This window comes from Triticum urartu, chromosome 3A (genome assembly GCF_056163025.1).
Source record: "Triticum urartu cultivar PI428250 chromosome 3A, HENAU_Tu73, whole genome shotgun sequence".
Classification (NCBI taxonomy): domain Eukaryota; kingdom Viridiplantae; phylum Streptophyta; class Magnoliopsida; order Poales; family Poaceae; genus Triticum; species Triticum urartu.
In genome coordinates this window covers 12,003,264-12,030,288 of record NC_141875.1, presented here as the reverse complement: position 1 = coordinate 12,030,288, position 27,025 = coordinate 12,003,264, and the positions used below count along the sequence as shown (strand labels likewise).

At 45.6% G+C, this 27,025-nt stretch overlaps 3 protein-coding genes and 1 pseudogene across 4 annotated transcripts; 2 read left to right on the top strand and 2 right to left on the bottom strand.

Annotated features, from left to right (window-relative positions):
- Positions 1–411: 411 nt before the first annotated feature.
- LOC125542262 (beta-glucuronosyltransferase GlcAT14A) lies at positions 412–4,497 on the bottom strand. Of its 2 annotated transcripts, XM_048705222.2 has the most exons (4): positions 3,626–4,495; positions 1,738–1,813; positions 1,553–1,668; positions 412–1,461 (listed from the first exon to the last, which is right to left on the bottom strand). In XM_048705222.2, the coding sequence occupies exons 1-4, from the start codon at positions 4,125–4,127 to the stop codon at positions 947–949; spliced, it is 1,209 nt and encodes a 402-aa protein (XP_048561179.1). In that variant the 5' UTR covers positions 4,128–4,495; the 3' UTR covers positions 412–946. The 2 variants fall into 2 exon arrangements, with proteins under 2 accessions (XP_048561179.1, XP_087402078.1); XM_087545952.1 differs by having other exon boundaries at positions 1,553–1,813; positions 3,626–4,497.
- Positions 4,498–6,677: 2,180 nt separating this feature from the next.
- ABCG7 (ABC-2 type transporter family protein) lies at positions 6,678–12,125 on the top strand. The gene is made up of 11 exons (XM_048705384.2): positions 6,678–7,042; positions 7,580–7,770; positions 7,852–8,002; positions 8,166–8,298; positions 8,932–9,133; positions 9,779–10,055; positions 10,511–10,642; positions 10,789–11,009; positions 11,136–11,348; positions 11,440–11,524; positions 11,769–12,125. Exons 1-11 carry the CDS (start codon positions 6,824–6,826, stop codon positions 11,943–11,945), a joined length of 2,001 nt encoding a protein of 666 aa, XP_048561341.1. The 5' UTR covers positions 6,678–6,823; the 3' UTR covers positions 11,946–12,125.
- A 5,082-nt stretch (positions 12,126–17,207) lies between these two features.
- Positions 17,208–18,628, bottom strand: LOC125547602 (acyl transferase 15-like). The gene has a single exon (XM_048711422.2). It carries the CDS (start codon positions 18,608–18,610, stop codon positions 17,330–17,332), a length of 1,281 nt encoding a protein of 426 aa, XP_048567379.2. The 5' UTR covers positions 18,611–18,628; the 3' UTR covers positions 17,208–17,329.
- Positions 18,629–22,443: 3,815 nt separating this feature from the next.
- On the top strand, positions 22,444–23,952 carry LOC125547601 (tryptophan decarboxylase 1 pseudogene; annotated as a pseudogene).
- The last annotated feature ends 3,073 nt before the right edge of the window (positions 23,953–27,025 follow it).

Genomic DNA, 27,025 nt, shown 5'->3' with positions numbered 1-27,025 from the left:
TATGTACTGTTCATCCTCAAAGTCCATTACTTTTTTCTTTTTATGCAGCTCGCAATTCAAGGTATTTTATCCTGAATTTTTTCACACATACACTTTACATCCTTGCATGCATGTGTATTTTTTCAGATTTTTTTGAAACTGAAATTATTGAAATTTGAATTTTTCCAAATAAAGGGCTAGAACTCGGTCTTCAAAATGCCCTACCCTTTCAATACGAACTACATACAGATATATATAGACATATTTTAAAGTATAGGTTCACTCATTTTGCTTTATATGTAGTGCGTAATAGAATCTCTAAAAGGGCTTATATTTAGGAACAGAGGAAGTACTTGTTTTTTTTGGAGGGACAGAGGAAGTACTTGTTAGATGTATACACATACAGTATTAGATTGGAAAAGAGAAACCAAATGTCAAATGTGGTTGATCGATCATGCATGGGAAATTTGGAACTTCCTCTGCAGTTCGAGAGGAGTAAAAAGAGTCTGTGAGCATTCTGTAAACCACAACAGCTACCAATCCACAACCACAAGGCCAACAAAATTCCCCACCCTTCATGTTTTTTTGCCTGCCTCTCGATTCAATTCCGTATGGGAGCACCAAGAATTCCACCAAAGGTTCTATAAACATCCTCACAAGGTCGTTCGACTGATCGCTACTAATTACACTCCCTACAAGCTCAGGTAAATCCCCCACCGAAAGCTCCCTGGCCTCCAACAATGCTGGGAGCAGTGAGCACTTGAAGCCATCAGAGTCACCAAAAAATCTTGAAAGAATAGGCACGCCCCTCACCTTGGCCCTGTGCGCACAACCCAGCTGCAGCAAAAATGCTCCCACGGGAGGCGGAAATGCCGGAGTTCTGAACACGTGGAGAGCCACTCGATCTGTGCAAAATGAGACGCGCTCGACTGCCGGAAAGTGCATGCAGCCTCGCGGTTCAGTGCTGCTATTGCGCGCATGAGCTGTTGCTTGACTTCGATTCTTCCAGGATCCGGTCCATGTATCTGCGGAACTTCTCGGCTTGGGGGCCGGGTCTTACGATGTTGACGTTGCTCCACTGGGAGCATGGATCGCTGAACCACCTCTTCCTGCCTGTGCACCACGCTCCGGGAACAGGTCTGTGACGCCATCGCTGGAGTATTTTCTCATCAATCCTGTCCAACAGATGCTCTTTCTCTCGGAACTTCCTAGCAAAGGGCACTCCGCTCTCCACAATCTCCTCATAATGTGTAATGTTTAGAAACCGGGGTTCCATCTGAGGTGGGTCGTCCCATGCCACGTACCGCAAGTCATTGTTCACTGTGAAGTTACGGAAGTCCGAGTTGCATGCGACTGAGTGGAAATAACCTTCCAGAGGCAACATCACGTTCGTGAAGTACATGAGAAGGGTCCGAGGGAGGTTCTCCCATCCAAAAATGCAGTACTCTATAAACCTCCGATTCAGAATGACCCAAGGAGAACCTATCACAGATGGAGTACACATAAGGATGTAAAATAATTGCTCGAAAGGAAGGCCAGGGAAGTGGAAGCAGAGGTATAATAATAATAATACCTGTGAAGAATTTGAAACCATCTGGGGTTGCCCGTTTCTCTGTGGATTGGAAGAACTGATTCCTGCCAGCCAGGTATATCCCAGCATCTACTATGACTGGTTGCACTCTCTGAGACCTGCAACAATATATTGGTGAAACTAATACCAGTGCAGCTAAATTCTTAGTAAGTTCAGATAGTACATACTCTTTCCATCCAATATCACTAGTGTGATCGATGAAGTTGAGGTGCCTTGGCACAGACGAGAAGACATGAACCAGGTCTGCAGCAAGCGAAAACATAAAAGACCATAAATACCAGACAAGTCAAGAAACCCCCAAGCTTCACTAATTACCATAAAGCTTCATCAGTTGAAACATATTCACACATGCGCAAAGCTGAAATGTATACATCAAGCTTAAATAACTCCAGACTAACGATAAGTAAGTTTTTTTCTTGAAACCATCTTAGCAACACAAATGAAACCAAACAGAGATCAATAGTGTGGGTTCATGAGGACCTAGGAACGAGAGAATATGACAAGTGGAGCAAAGTGTCGGAAAATTGCATATGCATGTTGGGGCTAGCATGCTACACATATTTTCAGCAGGAAATGATACATGAGATTTATCATATATGGAAAGACAAAATATATGATGAGGTCCAGGCAAGGATGACCGTAGTCTACATACTGTACTATGTGTCAGAGCAACAGCAGCACATAACTTCTAAGTACCAGATTATTATTATGTTAAAGCAAGCTAACCCTAGAAAAATTATGGACAAGCTAGGGAACAAGTATATGAGTGAGAGAGCAACAGCAGCACATAACTTCTAAGTATGTAGTGAAATCTATGAGAGCTGATTTTCACTTTTAAGCGACTGTCGCATTTCCACAATGACTTTGGAATTTCAGAGCAGGAAATCTGGAGACGAAGACGTGGGCATGCGACCACTTTGGGAGGAAGGAACACGAGAAGGAGACTCTCAGAAGTCAATTAAGCTAGGGAACAAGTATAAGAGTGAGAGAGCAACATGACCACATAACTTCCAAGTATGTAGTGAAATCTATGAGTTGAGTTTCAACTTTTTAGTGACTGTTGCATTTCCGCAATGACTTTGGAATTTCAGAGCGGGAAATCTGGAGATGAAGATGTGGGCTCGTGGCCACTTAGGAAGGAAGGAACACAAGAAGGGACTCTCAGGAGTCAAGAGTCAATTAAGTTGTTGTGTCTTTTGTCCGATCCATCAGTCATGTTTGCTTAAAATTTAAGGTTTCCTCATGCACAACTCATGGATTTTGGGATTAGGAAACACACAAGATTCATTTCTCAACTGAATGCTGATATTTTTTTCCTCCAATTTTTGTAATTCCTGCTTATTTATACAATTTCACCAAAGACCCCCTTATTTGTTAGAGACAACTTCCCCTAGACAATCAGCATAAATGAAACATGAATGCAGCTAGATGTTGTCAATTAGCATTTGGTCATATGCTCCGTATAAAACGGGTGATTGCTACATGCCCGAAACAAAGCTACAGCTAGAGTATAGAGTGTTGCGTAGAGCTAACAAGTTTGATGAGCTTCGATATGAAGAGAAGAACGGAGATAGGTAATTCAGTGGGTTTGGGCTTGACAAGAGGAAGCAGGAACACAGCAATTGACGAAAACAAGATGCCAAACTATATTTAGTAGTAATATATGTTGTGGTATACTACGTTCCTGTCAAGGGCAGCTTTCGTACCAGTGCCTAAAAACATTGTAAACAAGTACTCCGTTGTTACAAGTCAGCCAAACCTAACAGCAGCAGCAATACTCCTATTAGTCTACAAAGTATAATGGGACAGCAAGCATTAAACAGCACTTAAAACAAAGCAGCATCACAAGACAGATTTAATTCCGGGGGCTACAGCAACAGCTCAACCGAACTGCCGAAAATGTCCCTCTGCAGCTCGACAATTGAAGAAAGAAACGCCTCCCGAATCCCCAAAGCAAGGCACCAACCAGATTTGTGCTGCTAGATCCGGAGAGCGCAGGAAACTTCCCAAACTGATTGTGCTAGATTGGGGGAGGACGGACATTTGGAATCTTACCGTCCTGGGTGAGGAGGGGGTAATCGGCGGCGCTGAGCGTGACGAACCAGTCCCACTCGGCGTCGAGCCGGAGCAGGGCGGCGGCGGCGCGGAGCGTGGCGGCGAGGCCGGAGGAGCCCATGGGGGTGCCCGCGGCGGGGCGGCCGACGACGTCGACGTTCCCGAAGGCTGTGATTGCGGGGGCGGCCCGCGCGACGGCCGCGGCGAGCTCGAGGCGCTCCGACTCGGGCGCGTCCGCGGAGAGGTGGAGCAGGTACTGGTTCCGGGGGTGGTAGACGGCGAGGAGCAGGCGCAGCAGCCTGCGGCCGTCCCCGCGGCCGCCCGAGAGGAGGTACGCGAAGGAGGGGGGCGCGGCGGCCCCGCGGCGCACGTAGGAGGGCGGCGGGAGGCGCGCGAAGAGCGCGGAGGAGGCCGAGTAGCCCGAGAGCGCGGAGAGGAAGAGCATGAGCGAGACGAAGGAGACGGACACCAGCGGCAGCAGCCACTTGTCCGCTGCCCCCATCGCCGGCCCCGCCTCCGAGCCGAGCAGGGAGGAGTTGCTCTACGAAGCAGCAGGAGCAGCGCCGAGCTGCAGCTAGTCGGCCGCGCGCGGGAGCGGGCAGGTGTCGGCGTCAACGCCCGGGGCTAGGAGGACTCCGGCGACGGCCGCGGCCGCGGCGGGGTGGCGGCGGTGCTGCTGGTGGCGCGCGGGATCGCTGCTAGGGTTTGGCGGCGAGATCGCATCGGGGGGTGGGAATGGCGGGCGAGATCGGGTGGGCGCAGCAGCAGCTCGATCTCCTCTCCCTCTCGCGTACGTCTCTCTCTCTCTCTCTCTCTCTCTCTCTCTCTCTGCGCCTGCCAGGCCTCGCGTACGGAGGTGGGAAGGAGGGGAGAGAGAGCGTGAGGCGCCTGTCGCTATGTACCGGCGCCAACGCGAGGGGGACACGTCGACGGCACTGCTATAGCTCCATGACATGCCGGCCCTAAGCGTCAGGGCCCGCTCATCAGCCGGGCAGGGGCAGCTGGGTGGGGTTCGAACTGGGTCGCGTGGCGATGGGGACGGGGCGGGCGGGCCCCGCCGGGCAGAGGGAGCGGGGAGTTGTCGGATGGGGCGAGCGAACGGCGCTTGCTTCGGGCCGACGACGCTGGCGCGTGGGCCAGGTCGGGGGTGCCGCCACCGCGCGGTAAAGAATCGAGAATCCATCGGGTGGGGGTGGGTAGGTGGTGGCGAGTAGCGGGATGGTATCCATGGACCGTGGCCCGCCATGTCAGTGAGAGCTTCGGGGGGTGTTATAGTCATGGGCCCGGGTGCAAGTCAGCGAGGAGTGCAAATTTTAAATCTAGTTTTTTGCGTCGGATGGGAGGGGATGCAAAACTTTAACCGCAAGCGTTTGTCCCGCACGCGCGTGCATTTGACGTAAGTACGTACGTACGTCTTTGCTTAATTAGTGTAACTAAGACGACTTTGCCTTGTTCCTCGGCCTAATGTGGCCGCTAAAGTATATACTACTCCTACTACTAGTGCAGGCGATCTCTTTCTCCCTTTCGACCGAAACTCTACCTCCTTTCCCCCCTCTTTTCAAATCGAGTCTCTATCGCTTTGCTGCGAGCAGCTGCGTGACATCAAGTTAGCTGAAACGACCCCTGCCAACCATCCCTCCCATCTTGGATGAACCCGTCACGCTCAAAGCTCCGCTGGATCCTTTTCCTCCCCTCGCGCAAAGCCGGCTAGGGCAAAGTCCTCGCTCAATCGGATGGCGGCATTTCATCGTCAAGTTGGCATTTCGATCTTTGATCCTTCTCGAATTCGTCCATCAAAGCGGAGCCGACGGAGCCCCGGCGTAGATTTCCCCTACCTTCATGGGGCGCCGAGGTTAGGGTTTCTCTTTGCGCGTGCGCGAGAATGAGAACCGGTTGGTGTCAGACGCTTTAGAGATCAATTCAAAGGTTTCTTTGGGATGCGTGCGATAAGGCTTCTCATCTGTCATCGACAAAGTCAGGACGGCTCCAGCATGGGAACAGTGAAAGGGGCTCATAGAAGGCTCGTTTTGTTGATCATCCAGTGGTACAGGGACCTCGATGTTATTTTTATTTTTTTAGGGTGATTTATACATTTGATGAACTTTTTCTAATGGATCTGTGTATTTAGACCTCATTTTGTGATTTTTCTTCTTGCTGTTAAACAAACAATTTGAGGTGGGAAGGGGGATCTACGTTGACTAGCCCTCGCTTTAGAAATCTGATTTGCCACTAGTCGCTCTATCGCACAGAGTTCTGAGTGTGTTGGCAGTTGACACTTGCTATCTTCGGTTTTTATTTTTTATGTTATCTTGTGCCAGAGTAGGTATGCTAAAATTAAGACACTTATTTTAAAACAAAGGTACTCCCTCCGTTCAGAAATATTTATTCTAAAAATGATTGTATGTATATTTGTTTTAGTTCTAAATACAAACATTTTTAAGACAAGTATTTTCAAACGGAGGGAGTAGTAGTTAATTGGCCGTCTGTCCCCATTTACCTTGGAAAGATACCGCTAAAAACATTACCTTGGAAAGATCAACTGCTAATTTCTTGACACGGAAAACACCATGTCCGGTTTTTGTCAGTGAAGACGGCACATGAGTAGAGGGAGACGGTTTGTAATTGGATGGATCCTGTCGCAGATAGGAAGTACTAGTAGCACATCTCCATTCTGTAATCAACGTCACCGAATCACGGCTTGTTCTTTTGCGCGGGGGCAACGGCTACTCCACTCCACTCCACTCGCAGACTCCAGAACTAGCTGGTGAGTCAGCCTGTCGTGACCACGACGATGCTACTACTCCTTCACGGGTCACCCGCCACATGGGCCACGACGTGGATCCGATCTTCCTTTTCTTTAAGATGGGTCCGATCTTTTTTTTTCTTTGAGAAAAATTTATTAGGGGTGGACCCGATCCCTTTTTGTTCGAACCTGTCGTCCGCTTCGGACGACACGGCCCAGCGTGACAAACGTACGTTTCCAAGGCCCCGCCGTCCAGACGACCGGCCCAGCGGCGGCCCAGGTCGCCGATGGCAAGGCTCACTCTCTCTCCCATCCCATGCCACGCCGCAACAAACTAACCACCACCACACAACGCGCCTCGCTGGAGCTGGACGAGGAAGGACGGCGAGGCTTAAGCCTGAGGGCGCGACTAAACCCCTCCCCGTCCTCCTCTGCTCGTCGCCGGTCGCCGCGGGATGGAGATCAAGGGGCTGGGGCAGCTCCTGGCGGCGCTGGCCGCGGCGCTGTTCCTGCGGGTCGTCGCCGCGGGGGCCGGCCCCGCCCTCCTCCCGCCCGCGGAGGATGAGGAGGGGGACGTGGAGGCCGGCGAGGGAGGAGGCGGCGGCGGGGTGCGGCCGGTGACCATCCGGTGGGCCCGCGTCACCTGCGCCCTCAAGAACAAGCGCGGGGACATGGTGAGTCGCTCTGGTTGACGCCGCCCTCCCTCTCAAGTCTCTCTTCTCGCCGGAGCCCCGTGGCCGAACACCTTGCGCGCGCGCGCATTGGTCTTGTCTCTCTCTATCTCGTGCTAGTACATGGGTTGGGGGCGCACGATAGCGAGGGGCCACGTTCGGCTGGTCCGAGTGGCTGGCGCTGGGCCCTGCTGGGGCGTTGACTGGTTGACCCCGCGATGTGGCAGTGGCACTCGACAGTGAGGCCATACTGTTAATGCAGGTCAACCTGCATAATTTTGCGTTGTCTGAATCTTCCAGAGTATGCACACCCTACATTGTTCATCAATGTGCTGCGTAATTTTGCATCAGACAACGATTCAGAGTATGCACACCCTACATTGTGACCCCCGGGATGTAGCAGTGGCAACAGTGAGGCCAAACTGTTACTGCAGGACAAGTTGCATAACTTTGCGTGGGCTAATCCTTGTCTGAATCTTCCAGAGTATGCAAACCCTGTATCTATGTATTGTTCGTGATGTGCTGCGTGATTGTTTGCAGGCAAGGTTCCTGCTGTCGAATCTGTCCGGGGAGGCGAAACCAGGGAGGCTGCTAGCACTCATGGGGCCGTCAGGGTCAGGCAAGACGACTCTGCTCAATGTGCTGGCAGGGCAGCTCACGGCATCACCTTCCTTGCACCTCTCGGGCTTTCTCTATGTCAATGGCCAGCCTATGTCGCAGGGCGGTTATAAGTAAGCTATGCTAATTCACCTTGTGGTCTTAGTTTTCGCAAACATTTGTGGAAGAGAACTGATGTGTATTTCTTTCTGTAGGATCGCTTATGTGAGGCAAGAAGACATCTTCTTCTCACAGCTCACGGTGCGGGAAACACTCTCACTTGCTGCTGAACTCCAGCTTCATGACACCATGTCTCCCGAGAGGAAGGAGAAGTATGTTAATGATCTTCTGTTTCGCCTTGGATTGGTAAGTCATCATTGATTGATCAATAGCAACACACTTCTTTTTTCAATTTATCAGGGAATCTAACCTACATGATTGTTGGATGATCGATATATGTTACTCTCAGTTCATTCTGATTTGAGTTTTATTGTACTATAATTATGTATTCCTCTCTTTTTAATGAAAGGTCAACTCTGCTGATTCTATCGTGGGTGATGCAAAAGTACGTGGAATTAGTGGTGGTGAAAAGAAGCGCCTCTCGCTTGCATGTGAACTGATTGCAAGCCCTTCAGTCATCTTTGCGGATGAACCAACAACAGGTATTTTAGCCAATTCACCATTTCCCCCCGTAGTTTTGAATTAGCCTTTTATTTTACTTATGTATAGTTATTGTAGTTAGATTTACTTGCATGACTACAAGTGCTCGAGTCTCTTCTTTATGTAGCAAGTTAATGTAAATAGATAGTAATATACAAGAACTTAATAAAAAAAGTAGTAACACATAAACCTACTTCACTCAAATAGAACTATAGAAGGTTAACTAGGATTTCGTGGCACCTTGACAATGTCATTGCACTCCCAAAGGGCAGGGAGGTTGCCGTCCTCGTTATTCCCGTAAAAAGTACATAATTGTAATACTGTAGAAGTACAGAATCCCTGGTTGTAGTGTGGCAGTTTGTGACCAACCTAGGGTTATCTCAGGCAAGACAATCCACCCAAGTATCGCCCATGGTCCCATGAAGAAAAACGAGACAGACTGTTCTTGCAACTTACCGTTTTAAGTGGGATCCCTTATTGAAGTTTTGAATTTTCACATGGATCAGTTTTTTCTCCTGAGATCCTCTTGTGAATATTAGCCATGGAGTTTTTTCAATTGCCTGGTATGCCCAGCTGTAAAATATGAACTGGTTGATAGCACATGAACTTTGTGTATGTTTATTACTCTCTTTTAGGCCTTGATGCATTCCAGGCAGAGAAGGTGATGGAGACTCTTAGACAGCTTGCAGAAGATGGGCACACTGTGATATGCTCTATACACCAGCCAAGAGGTTCAGTCTATAGCAAATTTGATGACATTGTGCTACTGTCAGAGGGAGAAGTTGTATACATGGGGCCTGCAAAAGAAGAACCTCTGAAATACTTTGCATCATTAGGGTTGTTATTCTGCCATCACTTACGTTCCTTTCTGGCATTCAATGTTTTCTGGAACATAATATTTTCATGATTTCCACATATCTCAAATTCAAATGTATGCACTGCAATTGCTTTTTCTATAATACAGTTAGCAGGGTTAAGTTAATTACCCAGGCATAGATTGGATTTTGGTAACACATCCCAGTCATTTTGTATTTGACACCCTAGCATGTCACGTTCACTTTGTTATAGACATGGATATGGTGATGTGTCAACATTTTAGTAATATTCATTTGGCCAACACGGTACTGAAGCAAGTGTTACATAAGTAGGCATATAGGGAGGTACTCCATCCCTAGGCATACATTAGTCCTTCATGTTTTCAGCAGTTAAGGTTCTATTGTACATTTGATTTTTCGCACTTGCTTCAAACTTAAGTAGTTTACCATTTGGCTGTATGTATCCTTGTTAGGAGAGCCTTGAAATTGAACATTCACAATGTTGGAATTTTTGACACGATGACTGATGTTTGTTTAGCTGTTTACGCCATGAAATACTTCAGGCCTAGTTTAATTAGCTGCTTAAGTTTTGGCCCGTATCTCAATTCTGTTTATTCTGCACCTGTACTATTACTGATTAATAATTTGAGTTTGTTTACTTCATCAGGTACCAGTGCCCAGATCATGAGAACCCTGCTGAGTTCTTGGCTGATCTCATATCCACTGATTATAGCTCAGCTGAAAGTGTACAGTCATCACAGAAAAGGATTGAGAACCTAATTGATGAATTTGCAAATAAGGTTCTAATTACTGAATTTAACAGCCCAGTAACACAATCAGAGGGCTCTGAAATTTCTACCAAACTTGCTCAGAAGTCTACTAGAAAGCAAAGACGTGGTTGGTGGAGACAATTTCGTTTGCTGTTCAAGAGAGCATGGATGCAGGTTTTTTCACTAAACCTTCTTTGATAGTATCTTCCAGCTTTTGACCCTTTAATATGATTTTCCTACTTCTGCCTTGACATACGGTGATAGGTTATTTTGGCGTGTGTGTTTAGCTTAAAATAGACTGGACCTATACTGTACCAAATTCAGGGGATCTATCTTTTCAATATTTACTGTAAGTTGACGCTTGGTGGCATGATGTGCTTTCACCAACTCTGTGGCTCATGTAGCTGCAACACATAACTACTGCATGAAACATGTAAGTACTCAAGAAAAGGGCTCTTGATGCGAACAAAATAAATTGAACACTTCTAGATTGGTTATTTTCTGAATTTCGAATCTTAGCGTGGGTAGCTTCGAGATATCTGAGCTTAGCTGCCTGAAATCTAAATGGGTGTTTTACCTGAAGATTGACTATCACTCTGCCTATTAGTTGATTACGAGAAGTATTTCAGGCTTTTCGTGATGGACCAACAAACAAAGTGAGAGCAAGAATGTCCGTTGCTTCAGCAATTATATTTGGATCAGTGTTCTGGCGAATGGGAAAAACTCAAACTTCCATACAGGATAGGATGGGACTTCTTCAGGTAGAATATCTTGAATCTATGGGAGATACACATTCTGATATTTGATTTATCTTATAACTGTTCCCATTTTGTCTTAAAGAACAGTTTTCCTAAAAAATGCCTAAGCACCTCCTCATATTGTTCTGTTTTCTTTCATTTCACGTTAGGTGACTGCCATAAACACTGCAATGGCTGCTCTGACAAAGACAGTGGGGGTTTTCCCGAAAGAACGAGCTATAGTAGACAGAGAACGAGCAAAAGGTTCCTATGCACTAGGACCATATCTCTCATCTAAGCTTTTGGCGGAGATTCCGATTGGAGCAGCATTTCCATTGATATTTGGATCCATTCTATATCCAATGGCTAGACTTCATCCTACAGTTTCTAGGTCAGTATTATCCCCACATCAAAGCTTAAAGTGTTGCGCTAAGCCATAGTACATGCCATATGGTAGTATTTGGCATTGGTTTGGCTTATGCATATTCCTAACAAATATTTCATGTGCCGTATTTAGATTTGCCAAGTTCTGTGGCATCGTGACTGTTGAATCATTTGCGGCATCAGCCATGGGTCTTACTGTGGGAGCAATCGCTCCTACAACCGAAGCTGCGATGGCTCTTGGGCCATCCCTTATGACGGTGTTCATCGTCTTTGGAGGATACTATGTGAACCCTGATAACACCCCCGTCATCTTCCGCTGGATCCCAAAAGCGTCTCTGATCAGATGGTAATACTTATTCTTGTGATACTTAGTGGCTCCTGGCATAATAGGGTGGGACAGCTAACATCTAGATGTCTCTTTGCATTTATATTTTCAGGGCCTTTCAAGGACTTTGCATCAATGAGTTCAAGGGTCTGCAGTTTGAGCACCAGCATTCTTACGATGTTCAAACCGGAGAACAGGTATGGTCCATTCATGTGAAAGGCAGTTTCACTGCCACCAAATACATAACTTTGTCAAGGAAATATTGTTTAACCAGGGATGATATTTGAGTAATGATGTATGCAAACGAAGAAAAAGCTCATATGCTCTAAATATATACAAGTACTGGATGGCTACTTATAGATGTCAGGCTAATAGCTCATTCTCAACTATTTCTACCGGAAGATAAATACGGCTGTTTGAACACATGCTTGTCTGTGACAGGCCCTTGAGAGATTTTCGCTGGGAGGGATCCGCATCGCCGACACGCTGGTTGCGCAGGGCAGGATCCTGATGTTCTGGTACTGGCTGACCTACCTCCTCCTGAAGAAAAACAGAGCGAGGTACCAGCAGCTCCTGCCGCCCTCCGAGGAAGATCAAAGTAAGCAGCAGACGGAGTAGGCGTAATCATAATTTGCGTCATATTTATTCTGTGAAGACATCATGGCAGGGCAGGTCGTGTGTTGTAGCCAGTTTCCTTTTTTTTCTGCTTCTGTGACACTTTAAGCATTCCTCTTTGGAAGAATCAAGAGAAATAAAATCATGAGAGAACCATCACGTGGATGATTCTTCTTCCCTTTAGTTGGAAAAGAAAAACCCAGACTGGCCGTCTGTTGCAAATGTTGGGAAAGCGGCTGTAGCACGTCGGGAGGGGCGGACACATCGGAGACTTAATAAGGGCCAACCGGCGGTGGTCCGGCCCAATGCACTCCTACAGGCCCCATCGGCCCAGCGTAATACGGGCCAACCCGTATGCCGCGAACCGTTAGCGTGATTAATAGTACCGTACCGCTAATTGATGAATCAGGCCCTCAGCTTATTAACTGGATTGATGGCCTATGCTCTGCGCCTCCACGGTTTGAAGCACGGCTGTCAGCTGACCGAAAATAAAAAAGGCCTTTGCAGCGAGATTGCCTCTCGGTTCTAGGCCGCGTTGCCTCACCCAGTGTATAAGTCCACGGGCCGAAGCCGATGCACACGGTCGAAAAAACAGATATGTACATAAATAAAAAATCTGTATGCTCACCATGGAGCGCGCTGTGCTAGACAGTAGCACAATGCTTTTTTTGGCATGCCATTTGTTAGAGTTTTTTTTTTGAATCAGTTTTCGTTTTCATTCATAAAAATATTCATGTATTCTAGTACTACAAAAAAAGTATTCATAGCTTGTAAAAACATATTCATGTGGTTATGAAAATTTGTATGCATCACCGTGGAGCGTGCTATTGTCTAGAAAATAGCATAATGTTTTCTAATAATTTTATTTGAGCATTTCAAACAAGACATGTTTTTTTGCTAAATTATTGATAGCTTCCAAGAAAATATTCATGTAGCCCATGAAATTTGTTTTGACCCCGCATAAAATGTTCACTCACCTCTCAATAATTGTTTCAAAAAATTTACAAAAAAAAATTTTCATGTGTCTAAGAAAAGTTATTTTGTAATTACAAAACCAATCAAGTTTCATTGTTCATTCACATTTTTTTTATCTATGTCATCATGAAAATATTTCCTCTTGAGAATTATATATTTTCAAAGCAAAAGGTGAATACGTCACAAAATACAATGGTTGACGAATTTTTTTGTTGGCTTCAAATCAGCTGTATATACATCTGATAAGGGCAAAAATGGACTCCCTCCATTCACAAATATAAGATGTTCTAACTTTTTTCTAAATCAGATGTCTATATGCATCTAATTCAAGAAATATATACTCATGTTTGTTCACTCATTTCAGCCCGTATGTTATTGAAATGTCCAAAACATCTTACATTTGTGAACGGAGGGAATATGTCTGAACACCAAAAATTTTGGTGAGAATTGTTTGGTAAACTTGATTCTCAAATCAACACGACACTTTTATTGTCAACTTAATGCCTTATTGTCTTATCTTTTGCTGTTCCAACATGGTGCTTTATGATGCTCGAATTTTGGGAGAAACATGTGCATTAATGCCCAAATTATTTTTACAAACTGTTTTTTTTACGTGACAGCATCATGGTTATGCTTAATTTTTAGTTAGATACGGTCATACAATTTGCATATCATATTTTTTCCCATGAGCAGCTATATTTGTGAATGGAGGGATTAGTATTTTGTACAGTTTACACCAATGAAAACACGAGTACATACATAGACTTCTTTAATGGAGGGGTTAGGTTCTTTGTGATGGAACCAGCTCACCCAGATTCAAATCCTAAACTTGACGTTGGTGCTCGTATTTTCTTGGATTTATTTCAGACTTTTCTGTATTTAGGCTTTTCAATCCTAAATCTTTTGTCAAACTCAAAATGATGTACCGACCTAGTCTCTCGAAGATGCTCATATAAGTTGGGTGTGCATGCGTGTGTTCGTAGTAGTGAGTGTATGTGCATATGTACGACAGTATGAGGGTCGGCACTGTGTTGAAACAATTGGATCACGCCCTGAAGGAAGCGGCTGATCGGACACACCCTGGGCAATCTTGGCAAAGCATCCTTGGGATATCATTTTATTCTCTTTCCTTTTGCTGAAAAAGGGGGCAATTTGACAAGCTGCTCTTTCTTTGGCTCGCTGACTTTGCATCGCCGAAACCAGGGCATTGTTGCGTATATGCACACACCGGCGAGCTAATCAATAAAACGGATCCTGTCGCTGCCCGAGGTGTAGCGCAGCGACGCCGAAGACCGGCACACCGGCGAGCTCCAGGGTGACGAACTGCAGTGCGCCGGCCAGGGGCGGACGCGCCGGAGAGCTTCTCCCATCGAGAATCCCAGCCGATGACGAGCATCTGCTCGTCGGGTGGCTCTGCCTGCCCGGCCTTCCTGTCTCTCGCCCATTTCAGCCCAGCACGATAGGGGCCAAACCGGTGCTTCAGCCGACGGCGCCAACCAGGCCGTCATTAGCGATTAGTGCCCTAAAAAATCATTAGCGATTAGTACCATACCGGTTAATTAGGAACCAGGCCGTCATCTTATAAACTGGATTCACTGCCTTTGCCTCGCGCCCCACGGTAGATACACGGCCGTCAGCTGAGAAAAAAAAATAGGCCACATCAGCGAGACTGCCTTCTCGGTTGTAGGCCCGTGGCTGCATCAATGCAAAACGCGTCCCTGCATTGATCAGAAACCATGGGCTGAAGCTGACGCATACGGCCGAAAATCATATATGTATCACCGTGGGACGCACTATGTGCTAGACACTAGCACCATGCTTTTTAACATTTTTATTTATGCTTCCGTCCTATATATGTGCTTTGATTTTTATTTTTATTTTAAAAAATATTTTAAAGTTTACAAAACGCGTCCAAATTTATTTAGAAAACTATTTATAACTACAATATTAAATATATAAACATATTTAATGGTTTTAGTTCGGTATTCTAGGTATTCATACATTTTTATATAAACTTGATCAAATTTTACAATGATTAATACACGCTATATTTTAAGACGACTGGATCACATATTAAATATTCGAAATCACGTCATTTTTTTTATCATAAGCTAGATCTTTTTTTTCAGGTAATAAGGTAGATCTTTAAAAGAGACCACAAGAATTTTTAATTTTATCCTAGAGATCACAATAAAATGTTTAGGTATCCTACGGAAGTTCTTGATAGCCAATGAAATGAGTATTATGCGATTCATGTGATTTGTTCTAAATTCGCATAAATGCATATACAATAAATTGTATGTATCACTTTGGAGAACACAACATTATTTTTCGTGAAAGAGGATTTGTATTACTCAATCAAATGATTATAGTCTGAAGTACATATATCTATTGCATTGTCTAGTCTAGAACCTAACTAGATTGCGGTATTACTACCTATACAAATGTTTGACATATGATGAAGTGCTAACTATTAGTAATACAAATTTTTACGGTTCCCTCTCATAATCTCCTTTATTTCATGCACGAAGAAAGAGTGACGTGATGGTTCATGCTTCGAGCTTTGAATCATCTTCATGCCTTCTTGATATTTATTGGTGTAAAAATTAGCACCATGTTTTTTTATATATATTTATGTATAAATTAATAAAAATGTTTTCGGAAATCCAATTCGGCTCCTAGGTGTTGGGGTTGAATCCGGCGGATATTCGGTAGGGGGTTCCGAGCTGGTGATTTTGGCTAAATGGTAACATGACAAAGATGGACATGGGCTTTTAACAAGGTTCAGACCCTCTCGAAGAGGTAAACCCTACGTTCTGCTTCTATTGTATTGATTTTGGTTGGAGTACACAGTACAAGATGATCTACCTCGAGACCGTATGTGAATGAATCTGACCCTATGGTCTGAACCCCTTGCTTATATAGGCACCGGGGGTACCTAGGGTTACATGTAGCTAGGTCGGTTACATTGAGGGATAAACATGACGACGATTTAAACGCGACGCGGAGTATGCGCCAAGTCTTCGGAGGATTCCATCTTGGGTGCGCTGTGGGGCATGGCAAACATGGCCCACTCGTAGATTGTCTAGGAGTCCCCGACCTGGCCCATGATTGGGGGGTCGTGGTGGTGGTTAGCACCCGTTAGTCCATGACACCGTACCAGGTGCACATGCTCCTCGTGTGGAAAATGATTTTAGAAATTTCAAAAATCCAAACAAAATTTTAATATGTTCATAGTCACATGCAAATGCTACCTGCAAATTTTTAGGAAAAAGGTTAAGAATTTTGGACTGAGAAAAAAACAAATTGATCACCAAATGTCACCCCCAAATTGTTGCATCTAAATTTGTTTTTTTTTCACCAATAAAGCACTGCTACTCTATTTCGCATGAAAATTGTCAAGCATGCTTCCGACACTAACACAAAAATCTACAAAAAAGAATCATGTTTTTTAGTACTTTTATTTTACTATTCATCTAGGAGAAAATGCACCCGAGAGCCAAAACGCCATCCCCAAATGCACTACAATCTTGTTGTTTCTATAGAAACAACTATTGAGAGGGGGCATCTTTAGCAATTTGGTTGCTATTTTTTCGGAACAAAGACACCCATAGGGCATCTTAGACCCGATTAATATCAAGAAAAACAAAAGCCGGTATAAAGGATTGACAACTGGACGTAGAACAACCAGTAAATAGTAAAATTAAATTTAAAAATATACTAGTCATCTTCTTCCTCTAATTGTACATCCATCTTTTTTTGTTAGTTTGATTCTTTGTGCAGGTGAAATTTTTAATCGACATCATGATGAAGGTATAGTGATTCAACAGCCTGTACTTCTAGGGGATCATCCCTGGTCCAAAAAATGTTTATCGATCAAGGCTTCTCATCCTTTTAGATGGACGACTTGAGGCGTTTTCAAAAACCATTATTGATAATGTTTTTGCTGGTGAAAGAATGGCAACATCGTTGCCCCAATCTAATTTTGCAGCCTCTTTACCGTAGTCTTTGGTGTATTTCTTCAAGTAGAGATTGATACCGCGAAGAAGGTGTTTACAAGAGATTTCGTTGTAATTCTTAGTCGTAGGAGTTACTTTGTATTTTTTTGAATCTTAAGTTGAAATAAGTGTACCTGTAATTGTTATGAGTATGAATAAAGTTGCATGTGTTTCTAAAATAAAAACAAAAACAAAGGCTTATAACATTCTTTAAATAAATTTATTGATTATAGGGAAACAACAAAGAAACTCTAAAATGCAATTTCGAGTGATACAATCGAATATTCTCTGCATTTCCAGTTCAAACTTAAAGCTACCTTTTGTTTTTATACTAGTAGAGCACTAGGACCAAACATTACAGCTCCCAGGCATGCAGATAGATTTTGCACCGGTCGATCCAAGGCACGCGCGCGGTCAGGTGAACTTGGCCAGCTCGGCGAGGAAGGCGCCGCCGTGCTCCTCCTTGAGAAAGCGGGACAGGACGTTGGCCCCGCCCTTGCCCCTGCGCGGCAGGCACGCCACGCAGGCCGGCAGCGACTCCGGCCCCGGGTGGCACATCACCCGCGCCGGCGTCCCGCCGCCAAAGTCCGTCGCCTCGAAGCCCAGGTTCCGCCAGCTCGTCACGAACAGCGCGCTGTACCCGAACAGCGTGTCCTCCACGCATGGCAGCAGTGGCACGCCTTCTTCTCCTTCTCCGGCGAAGGTGGCCGGTATCTGCTCCTTGCTGCTCCTGATCAGCTTGACCACGTCTTTGATGTCCCCTTCGACCACCTCACGGATCGTCGGAGGTGGCGCGATTACCTGGGTCGTGACGCAGTTGCTGTAGTAGCCCTCGGCGGCGCCGACGGCCCTGCGCGCGTCGGCCGCGAACACGAGCGGCGCCGGGTTGTCCGGGTCGTCGTCCGGCATGATAACGCGGGAGCGGCACTGCCACATGACCGCCGTGACCGCCTCGAATACGGTGCACGGCGCGCCTAGCTCGTTGCCCAGCTCGGCTTTGATGCGGTCGATGGTGCTCATCGGCACGGTGATGTCGAGGTAGGCGTAATCCTTGGGCTTCAGCTGGCCAACAATGGTCTGCTCTATGGCGGCGGCCAAAGGCGGGAGGTCCGGCAGGAGCTGGTCGGCGCAGGTGACCGGAGGGACGGACGGCTGATCAAACCCGCGGGCGAGCTCGCCCACTGCCCGTAGGAGCAGCGCGATCCCTGTGCCGTCGGCGACGACGTGGTTCCACGTGACCCCGAGAACGAACGCGCCGCAGGAGAACTCGGTCACCTGCATGAGCAGCAAGGGATCGGCCACGCGGCAGCTGGCCTCCGGGTATTCCACGGCGAGGTCTTTAAGCAGCGCCGCGAATGCCGGGTCGAAGAGCTTGACGTCCACTAAGGCGCAGCTGGCCGTCGCGGCCACGAACTCGACGCCCTCGCCAGTGCATGCGATGCAGAGATCGCCGTCGTCGTCTCCCACGACGACGCGGCCTGCAATGAGGCGGAAGTGGTCCAGAGCGCGGGACAGCGCCCTCTTGATGGTCTCGGCGGGCTCGTGGATGGCGCGGTCGAAGACGTGGAACGACGAGAAGGAGGAGAAGGCGAGAGGCTTGTCGAAGGAGGAGACTTTGATGTGGTCGGCCGGCGTCGACTGCTCCGTCGACGGGCGGACCAGCAACGGACTACACTTGGACACGATTACCCTCATTTCCAATAGGAATCTCAAGTTCTCAGCTAAGTGGTATTGCCTCCGCTGGGCATTTTGCCCCGGCTTATATACAAGTGCTTGTCTACTTTTTTTTAATACAGCACAATCAAAGTCGCTCATATACATGAGTAAACATTCACCTCTATAAACGCATGCACGCACACACTGTTTCTACGAGCATCTCGGAGTGATTGAACGGCGGGTGGAAGAGCTTGACGTCCACCAAGGCGCAGTTGGCTGTCGCGGCCACGAACTCGACGTCCTTGCCGGTGCATGCGATGCAGAGATCGCCGGCGTCGTCTCCCACATCATAGGATTTTTTTCATTAAGTAGGAATAGGAAAGAAGATATCCTTTGTTTCACATTATAGGATTTTTTTTCATTGAGTCTAGGCTAATGTTTATTTTTTTATGAAATGTGGAGAATATAAAGATTTCCTTCGTAGAAATAGGATTCCATTCCTACGAACCAAATAGCTCCATAGGAATTTTTTCTATAAAAATTCTATCTATAAAATTCCTACAAAATTCCTCCAAACCAAAAGAGGCCTAAGTGATAACGCTTTCTTTGGGCACTTTGGCCTGGCTTAATTATACGCACAAGGCCCTGATTCGGTTCTTCAAGTGAATCTCCTCCTGACAAAACAAATCCTTGGGTCCGCATGCATGACGCCTCGCGCGCATGTACGCCTTCTTCTTATTTCTTCGATTCGATTCGATTCCTTCTCCACTGCTGCTGCTTTTTTTTTATTGAGAAACGATCGAGTGCTGTTTTTTCTTTTGCCAAATTTCTTTATTTATTACCCTACCTTTCGAATCCAATGCCTTGATGGATGGATGGAGAGACCAGACCACGACCGGTCATATTACTTCCTCCGTTTTGAAATAGGTGACTCAACCTTATATTAATTTTAGTACAAAGTTAGTATAAAATTGGATCATCTATTTTGGAAAGGAGGGAGTACGTGTGTCGGTGCGTGCGTTTGTTCCAGCAAACCTACGTCTACAGCCACCCATGCCACGCATGCACGCACACACTGTTCTGTGAGCACCTCGGAGTGACTGAGCTGGCGTAACATCTTGAGATTGACGAAATCGCCACAGACATCTCATAATCGACGGGAGTGTCTCATCCTACAGAATGAACATCGCCCTGAAATAAATGCAGAAAAATACGGACATCAATGTCAAGTCTAGTACTTAAACCTCGATGGATTGGGATGCCATTGTTCTCCTACATCCAATTTGTTGGCACTATCTTCAATGTACGTAAAAGTTGATGGCTTGTTATTTGGTTCTCCCCTTAGAGGCAACATGGAGGAAAGAATTCTAGTTTAGAAAGTTATCTGAATGTTTATAGATTTTTCGTAGGTCTAGAATTATTGAACGACATGGCTGGCAAAAATGCTTGACGTATAGGCTTTTACGGGGATTTTATAGGCTCCTTAAGAACTTCCGACCATCCCCTTCCTGAATTCAAAAGGGGTGGGCCGTGCCTCTACTACTGACTAATTAAAGGCTGCCATAACATCCAGTAATCCCCTTATCCCTGTAACACCTTGTACGTGTAGCAAAGCTCCGTGCCCGGTTCTCGACGATTTGTTATCAGGAACACAATTTGGATGAGCAATATAGGATTGGGTCATCAAGGAAACAATTTTTTCATTACTTTAAGCTCCGCTCTGGGCCTTCCGGGTGTTACTCTTCCGTGACTATTGCTCAATCCATTGAGAAATAGGAAAATTCTTGAGCCGACTAATAGTCAAACATTTTTTTTGGACGAAACATTATTTCTTAATAAGAGATATACTCATAAATTGGCACACACATAGAAACACAAATTATTCTAAATAACATAAAATAAGGGCATTGATATTACCCTAAAGGAAGAAAGATAATGGGATAAAGAATAACAATAGATAAACAATTCACAGTTCCACAATATGGAAAAAAAAACGTACACTTTTCAGACAACGATGTGATTTACACGCCAATTTTTGCATGACGCGGCATATGGGACATGGCAGAATCCATAAAATCATCACATTTAGTTTAGCAGTGGATCTAAAATGCCTTCCATACTCATTAGACCAACTAGGCGCTGACAAGACATTCTACACCAACATGACACCAAGCGAAAATGTTATTGAGAGTAATGAACCAAATTTTTGTAAGACAAACAAAAATGCATTTGGTTGGTTACTTAAAACTGAAGGATCTTGCCTTGCCAACATTGTAGGGAAGACACAGGGACCGGGACATGCATGCATGCATGCATGCAGGCCAAGATTAGGAAAGTGGTTTCGTGACTAGAGCATGCCCTACCCATCCCACCTCTTATGCTTTTCCTTTTGATTGTAAATTATTTGAATCTATTATACCTTTTGAATTGAAATACCATTTTATATTTCATTCGCATCTTCGTTTTCCTTGTAAAAAGGGCTGTGAAATAAACCCACTTTCGAATACATTTTGACTAGTTTCAAAAACTTCAGCAAGTTTCAACTACTCTCTTCATATCAAAATATAAGATGGTTTTTTATACTCCCTCCATATCAAAAAAGGTCTTATATTTTGATACAGAGGAGTACTAAAACTTAATATAACAAATTATAAATTCAGCAAGTTTCAAAACCTAAAACTTAAATCCTAAACCCTAAGCCCTAACCATCGAAACCTAAGCCCCAAGCTCTAACCTTAAACCATAAACCCCCAAAAGAAAATGAAACTTGGTGAAATTTGGTGAAACTTTGTAGATCTTAACATCACGACTATGGAGTTTAAATATTTGACTCTTGGTAAAATTGTAAAAAAAAGGGTGTCTAAATGTATTCAAAATTGATATTGTTCGAAAGTATACTCGTTCCAACGAACACAATATGCAAACAAAACTTAATTTAGACTTGTTAAAAGATAAAATAGATTCAAATTTTGAGATGATATGAAAAGGCATGAGAGGTGGGGTCGGTGGCTCATGCAACTCTGCCAAAAGCTGGCATGCATTGAACCCAATGCAACAATTAAGGGCTAATGAAATAAACTAGTGCATCAATTTTTAAGCAAATGGATTGCCGTATGCATGTGTACGTGTGTGCCCCTGCGAATTTTCAAACATTGTAAGCACTGTCAATAATTTGGCACCAAACAAATGGAGTCCAAACCTTTTAAACTTGCCAATATATTACCTTGGCAGAAGGTGGCTTCAAACCAAGCAACCCCTTCATATACGAGGCATCCAACTAGTTTTTGTTTTGTTTTCTTCCTTGTTTTTTCTTTCTTTTTTGCAAAGAAGAGCTTTGGATCTAACTAGCTGAGTCGAACATGCTGTACTTTTTTGCACTGTTCCTTGGTTGCTTCGGTGCCTCCCTTTTTTCTCCGTCGAGGAAGGGACTTGGTGTTGGATCATGGCTTTTGGGTCTCCGTCAAAATCTAGCTAGCTATCTTCATCCAACTGTTATGGCCTTTTGGGCCTTGGCTTTTGGAGAGAGTGGGTCCAAAATTAGGAAGATAATTTCGGAGATGTTAGGTTAAGTGTTTTTGCTGGCTCTGGCTCAAGGTTCATGTTAGCCTGTGGTAACAAATTAGGTGCCAACCTGGGACATAAACATAATTTACATTTGTGGATAGTACCAATGAGATGGGGTGCCTTGTTTACAACTCGGCTCAGTGTTGCTTCTGCTGTGAGGTCAGTTGCTATGTATGGAGTCCTTAGTCCTTACTAGTTGTACTACTCTTTTTTTTTTTGCGAGAACTAGTTGAAGTACTCTATAATAGAGAGGTACGTGTTGGTGTTAGTACCAATCAAGGCACCCATCTCATTGGTACTATCCACAAATGGGCAGCATTCCTGCAAGAAGCAATCCCGCCACCGCCTTTGGTGAGCTGCCACCCTTCCAGCCACTCAACGACGATGACATACGCTCCTACCTCCACAAGGCCGTCGACTTCGTTTCTGACTACTACAAGTCCGTCGAGTCCATGCCGGTGCTGCCCAGCGTCAAACCTGGCTACCTGCGGGATGAGCTCGGAGCGTCTCCACCGGTGCACCCAGCCCCTTTCGACGTCGCCATGAAAGAGCTCAGGGCGTATGTGGTGCCTGGTATCACACACTGGGCCAGCCCAAACTTCTTCGCGTTTTTCCCGGCGACCAATAGCGCGGCTGCTGTCGCCGGAGACCTCATCGCCTCCGCAATGAACACCGTCGGGTTCACGTGGCAGGCGGCTCCTGCTGCTACGGAGATGGAGGTGCTCGTGCTCGACTGGCTCGCGCAGCTTCTGCACCTTCCAAGGAGCTTCATGAACCGCACCGGTGCTTCCCGGGGGACGGGCGGCAGCGTCATTCTAGGGACGACGAGCGAGGCCATGCTCGTCACGCTTGCCGCCGCCCGTGACATAGCGATGCGCCGGAGTGGGGCCGGGATTTCGAGCCTCGCCGTCTACGCCTCTGACCAGACCCACACCACGTTCTTCAAGGCGTGCCGGCTGGCGGGCTTCGACCCTGCAAATTTCCGCTCCATTCCCACCAGGCCAGAGACTGACTACGGCGTCGACCCGGTGAAGCTACTCGCGGCCATGCAGGCTGACGCCATGGCCGGCCTCGTGCCGACCTACGTTTGTGCCACGGTGGGCACGACGTCCTCCAATGCTGTTGACCCCATAGGTGACGTCGCCAAAGTCGCGGCTATGTTCAATGCGTGGGTCCATGTCGATGCCGCCTACGCCGGCAGCGCGTGCATTTGCCCAGAGTTTCGGCACCACCTCAACGGCATCGAGCGCGTGGACTCCATAAGCATGAGCCCGCACAAGTGGCTGCTCACGTGCCTGGACTGCACCTGCCTCTACGTGCGTGATGCAGACCGCCTCAGCCAGTCGCTGGAGACTGATCCCGAGTACCTCAAGAACGAAGCTAGCGTGTCCGGCGACGTCACTGACCTCAAGGACATGCAGGTCGGAGTCGGCCGCCGCTTCCGTGGCCTCAAGCTTTGGATGGTCATGCGCACCTACGGCACCGCCAATCTCCAAGAGCACATCCGCAGAGATGTCGCCATGGCCAAGATGTTTGAGGACTTGGTCCATGCTGATGATCGGTTCGAGATCGTCGTGCCGAGAAACTTTGCTCTGGTCTGCTTCAGGATCAAGGCGACTGGAGTTCGGGCCGCCGACGAGGTGAACCGGTTGCTCATGGCAAACGTGAACAAGACCGGCAAGGCGTACCTTACGCACACAGTGGTAGGTGGCAGGCTCGTCCTGCGCTTCGCCGTGGGATCGTCACTTCAGGAGGAGAGGCACATTTTGAGCGCTTGGGAGCTCATCAGGAAGACAGTCAGTGAGATGATGAAGTGAGTTCACTATGGACTATCCAGCCGTGACATTACATATCTATGGTTTTCATTTATTTTTCCAAATAAATATGAACATTTTTTTACAAATATATATATGAACATTTGTTGCGACTCTTGATGGATATATAGCTACGTGGTGATTTTGTGTTCGCCCAATTGGTTGTAAAAGAGTGGTCATGAATAGTTAGTACACGGTAATACTTGGTGTCTGATGTTCACTGAGCTGTTACTGCATAAAGGGAATTCTATTAATCTGTCACAAGATTATTATTTTTTTGCGGAGAAATCTGTCAATATATTATTGATGACACGTGTTGCCGCGACGCCGTATTGCAAGGGAGTGATGCAAGTATATGAAGAGAAGCCATATTACTTTGTAGTCAAATTGGCATGAAGTAATATCTACATATTTGTTATGACCTTTTGAAGTAATACGATTTCATATAAGAAGTAGACGGTTAATATTGGAATGTTATGTTTCTGGTGAGCTACTATAGGAGAGTTTATCCATTACTATGTCGATACGTTTCATCGTGCATTGTTTACCCCCTGTCTAATCTACTTTCGATGAATTACCCATAGTTGTAGATAGCTTGCTAAGGATCTTAGCGGCAGACCTCTTTTAAATCCTATAGTGGGCTATTTAAAATGTGTCTTCATGTGTTTGGATCAAAGACTCTTAGCGCATGACCTCTTCTAAATGCTATAGCATGCTATAAAGGAGCTATAGCGAGCTATTTTAAATCATGGAATTACCTGAGGTTGCAGTGGTGTGGATTCAATCGTGTATCGGAGCATAGTTGCAGAACGACCATGTTTCGTGATCACATTGCAAACATAATGCAGCCTTTTATTCATATATTTTGTGCGAATCACGACTCTTTTTCGGCCCCAAAGGACTGCTACTTTGATGAATCAAGCGGTATTAATTCCTAATGCTACTCCTACTCAGCATTATAGGACAGAGTCGTTAGTAGCAGTTGCCTGAGTTTTTCCACTTTCTTTGGTCTCCTCCAATTCAACTCTTTTAGGGAAGGCTATTTACCAAATGAGTCCGTGCAGCTTGCTACAAAACATAAGAATCACTATGAATACAATTTGCACCCGTATCGGCTTCTTTTGAACTAGCAAATAAACTTTCAAAACATTTTTCCAAATAACTTTGAATATTTAAAAAATATACGACCACTGTCTAAAATATGTTAAAAAATCATGACATATATTTTCATATTTGTTCTTTGTTTTCTACAAACGAAACAAAAAAAGCGAAAAACGGAAAACAAGAAAATAGAAAAATACTAGAATAGAAAAAGAAAAAGGAAACTAATATAAATAAAACAAAATATATAAATATGAATATATATATATAAAGAAATGAAATTGTGGAAAAAATAAAAGCACAGAAAAAGAGAAAACATTGGCACAAAACCATGCAGCTCCACAAAAGGCATATAAAAAACCATCGGAGTCTATGGCTACTGGGCTGGCCCGGTGGCATTGCCCATTAGGGAGCGCAGTGTATGGGAGCAACTAATTAGGAGTTACTAGCAAGATGCCCGTAGCACGGAGGAAGTAACAAAAGATCGGGTGGACATTTGTTTACTTAATAAGTGGAGCCTGCTGAACAATAAAAGATGCACCAAGATATCAATGAAAGTGATGCCATATTGTTGCTAAGTACATATCGAGGAAAATCAAACATATGGTTTCCTGATGAACCCTGTTGTCTAAGCCAAATATTTTCTTCTCAATTTTCATCTTGCAAAAGACTTGTTATTCTCCCTACCTAGCTTTCTCATTGCTCTCGACAAAGAGCATGGGGCAAATGAAAAATATGTTCACACACATTTTGGCAATTGCGACGACGCCAACCACCTTTTGTTTAACACATGCTTCTGTAGTATATTTAGGCAAAGGAAAAAATAATAGACGGCACCTGCAGTACATTTTGCATGGGGCAAAGAAACAAAATGTAAGTAAAATATGCTCCTGAATCATATGTACTCCCTCCGTAAACTAATATAGGAGCGTTTAGAATACTAAAATAGTGATCTAAATGCTCTTATATTAATTTACATAGGAAGTATATAGAAGGGGTGAGTGCACATACACGTACGTACAAAAATATTAGTATTGAATTAATTCTAACTTTCTTAAATTTGGATGTACTTCCTCCATTTGTAAATACAAGTGCATTTATAGAATCTAATATGGGCTACATACGAAGCAAAATGAGTGAATCTAAATTCTAAAATACATCTATATTTATCTGTATGTAATCCATATTCAAATCTCTAAAAAGAATTAGTATTTAGGAACTGAGGGAGTGTACTTTCTAAATAGCCCCAGAGAAATCACCACTGATGTTCTGGTAGGTGGTTTCGGAAGCTACTGAAGGACACGAGGAGCCGACCGACAGCACGCGTTCGCACTGTCGCGTTAGCACAACCTCGTGGAGATCATATACTACTCCAGCCTCCAGGGATTTCGGCTCTCGCAAGCACTTCGTGGTGTGCAGCTGTGCGCGGTGTTGCAGTGCGACAACTTCAAGTACCACTCCCAGGAGTACGCGGTGACGCCGCCACCCCTGCCAGCGGCGGACGACACGCTGCTCGCCTGCGTCGGCGGGGTATTGTACTGGATGAGCGACCCGCCAGCAGGCTGTCGTATTCCTTCGTCCCGCACCAGCCGTTCTACCAGACAAGACGGAGGACAACAACATGAACACCAGAGCATGCGCGCAGCAACAGCGACCGGTGCCCATGTCCGAGCGGCCGGAGCCGCCGGACCTTGTCAACCCAATACGCGTGCCCCATGGCCAAACGGGTCTTCGCGCCCGCGTCGAGGTCAAACTTGGACATGGCAGCAACCACCGCCATGTTTCCTTCTCCAACAGCCAGATCTAGAAGGAAGGAGTGATGCTGGAGAAATATCAAATCCAAATCTGCTTTATTGAGACCGTAACTACACCTAATCTATACAAGAGACATGAAACTCCGCCCAACTCAACTCCGGCGGTCGCGGGAAGAGAGGGGAGGGGCCAACAGCGTGAAAATTGGGAGGGAGAATCTGTT

Bases quoted from the DNA above. Each gene is read 5' to 3' on its own strand.
- LOC125542262 (XM_087545952.1), bottom strand. From the start codon at position 4,127: ATGGGGGCAGCGGACAAGTGGCTGCTGCCGCTGGTGTCCGTCTCCTTC. The intron at 1,814-3,625 runs GTAAGATTCCAA...CGCTTGCTGCAG, and splicing joins CCCCCTCCTCACCCAGGACG to ACCTGGTTCATGTCTTCTCG. The intron at 1,462-1,552 runs GTATTATTATTA...CATCTGTGATAG, and splicing joins TGGTTTCAAATTCTTCACAG to GTTCTCCTTGGGTCATTCTG.
- ABCG7 (XM_048705384.2), top strand. From the start codon at position 6,824: ATGGAGATCAAGGGGCTGGGGCAGCTCCTGGCGGCGCTGGCCGCGGCG. The intron at 8,299-8,931 runs GTATTTTAGCCA...ACTCTCTTTTAG, and splicing joins TGCGGATGAACCAACAACAG to GCCTTGATGCATTCCAGGCA. The intron at 10,643-10,788 runs GTAGAATATCTT...ATTTCACGTTAG, and splicing joins ATAGGATGGGACTTCTTCAG to GTGACTGCCATAAACACTGC.
- LOC125547602 (XM_048711422.2), bottom strand. From the start codon at position 18,610: ATGAGGGTAATCGTGTCCAAGTGTAGTCCGTTGCTGGTCCGCCCGTCG.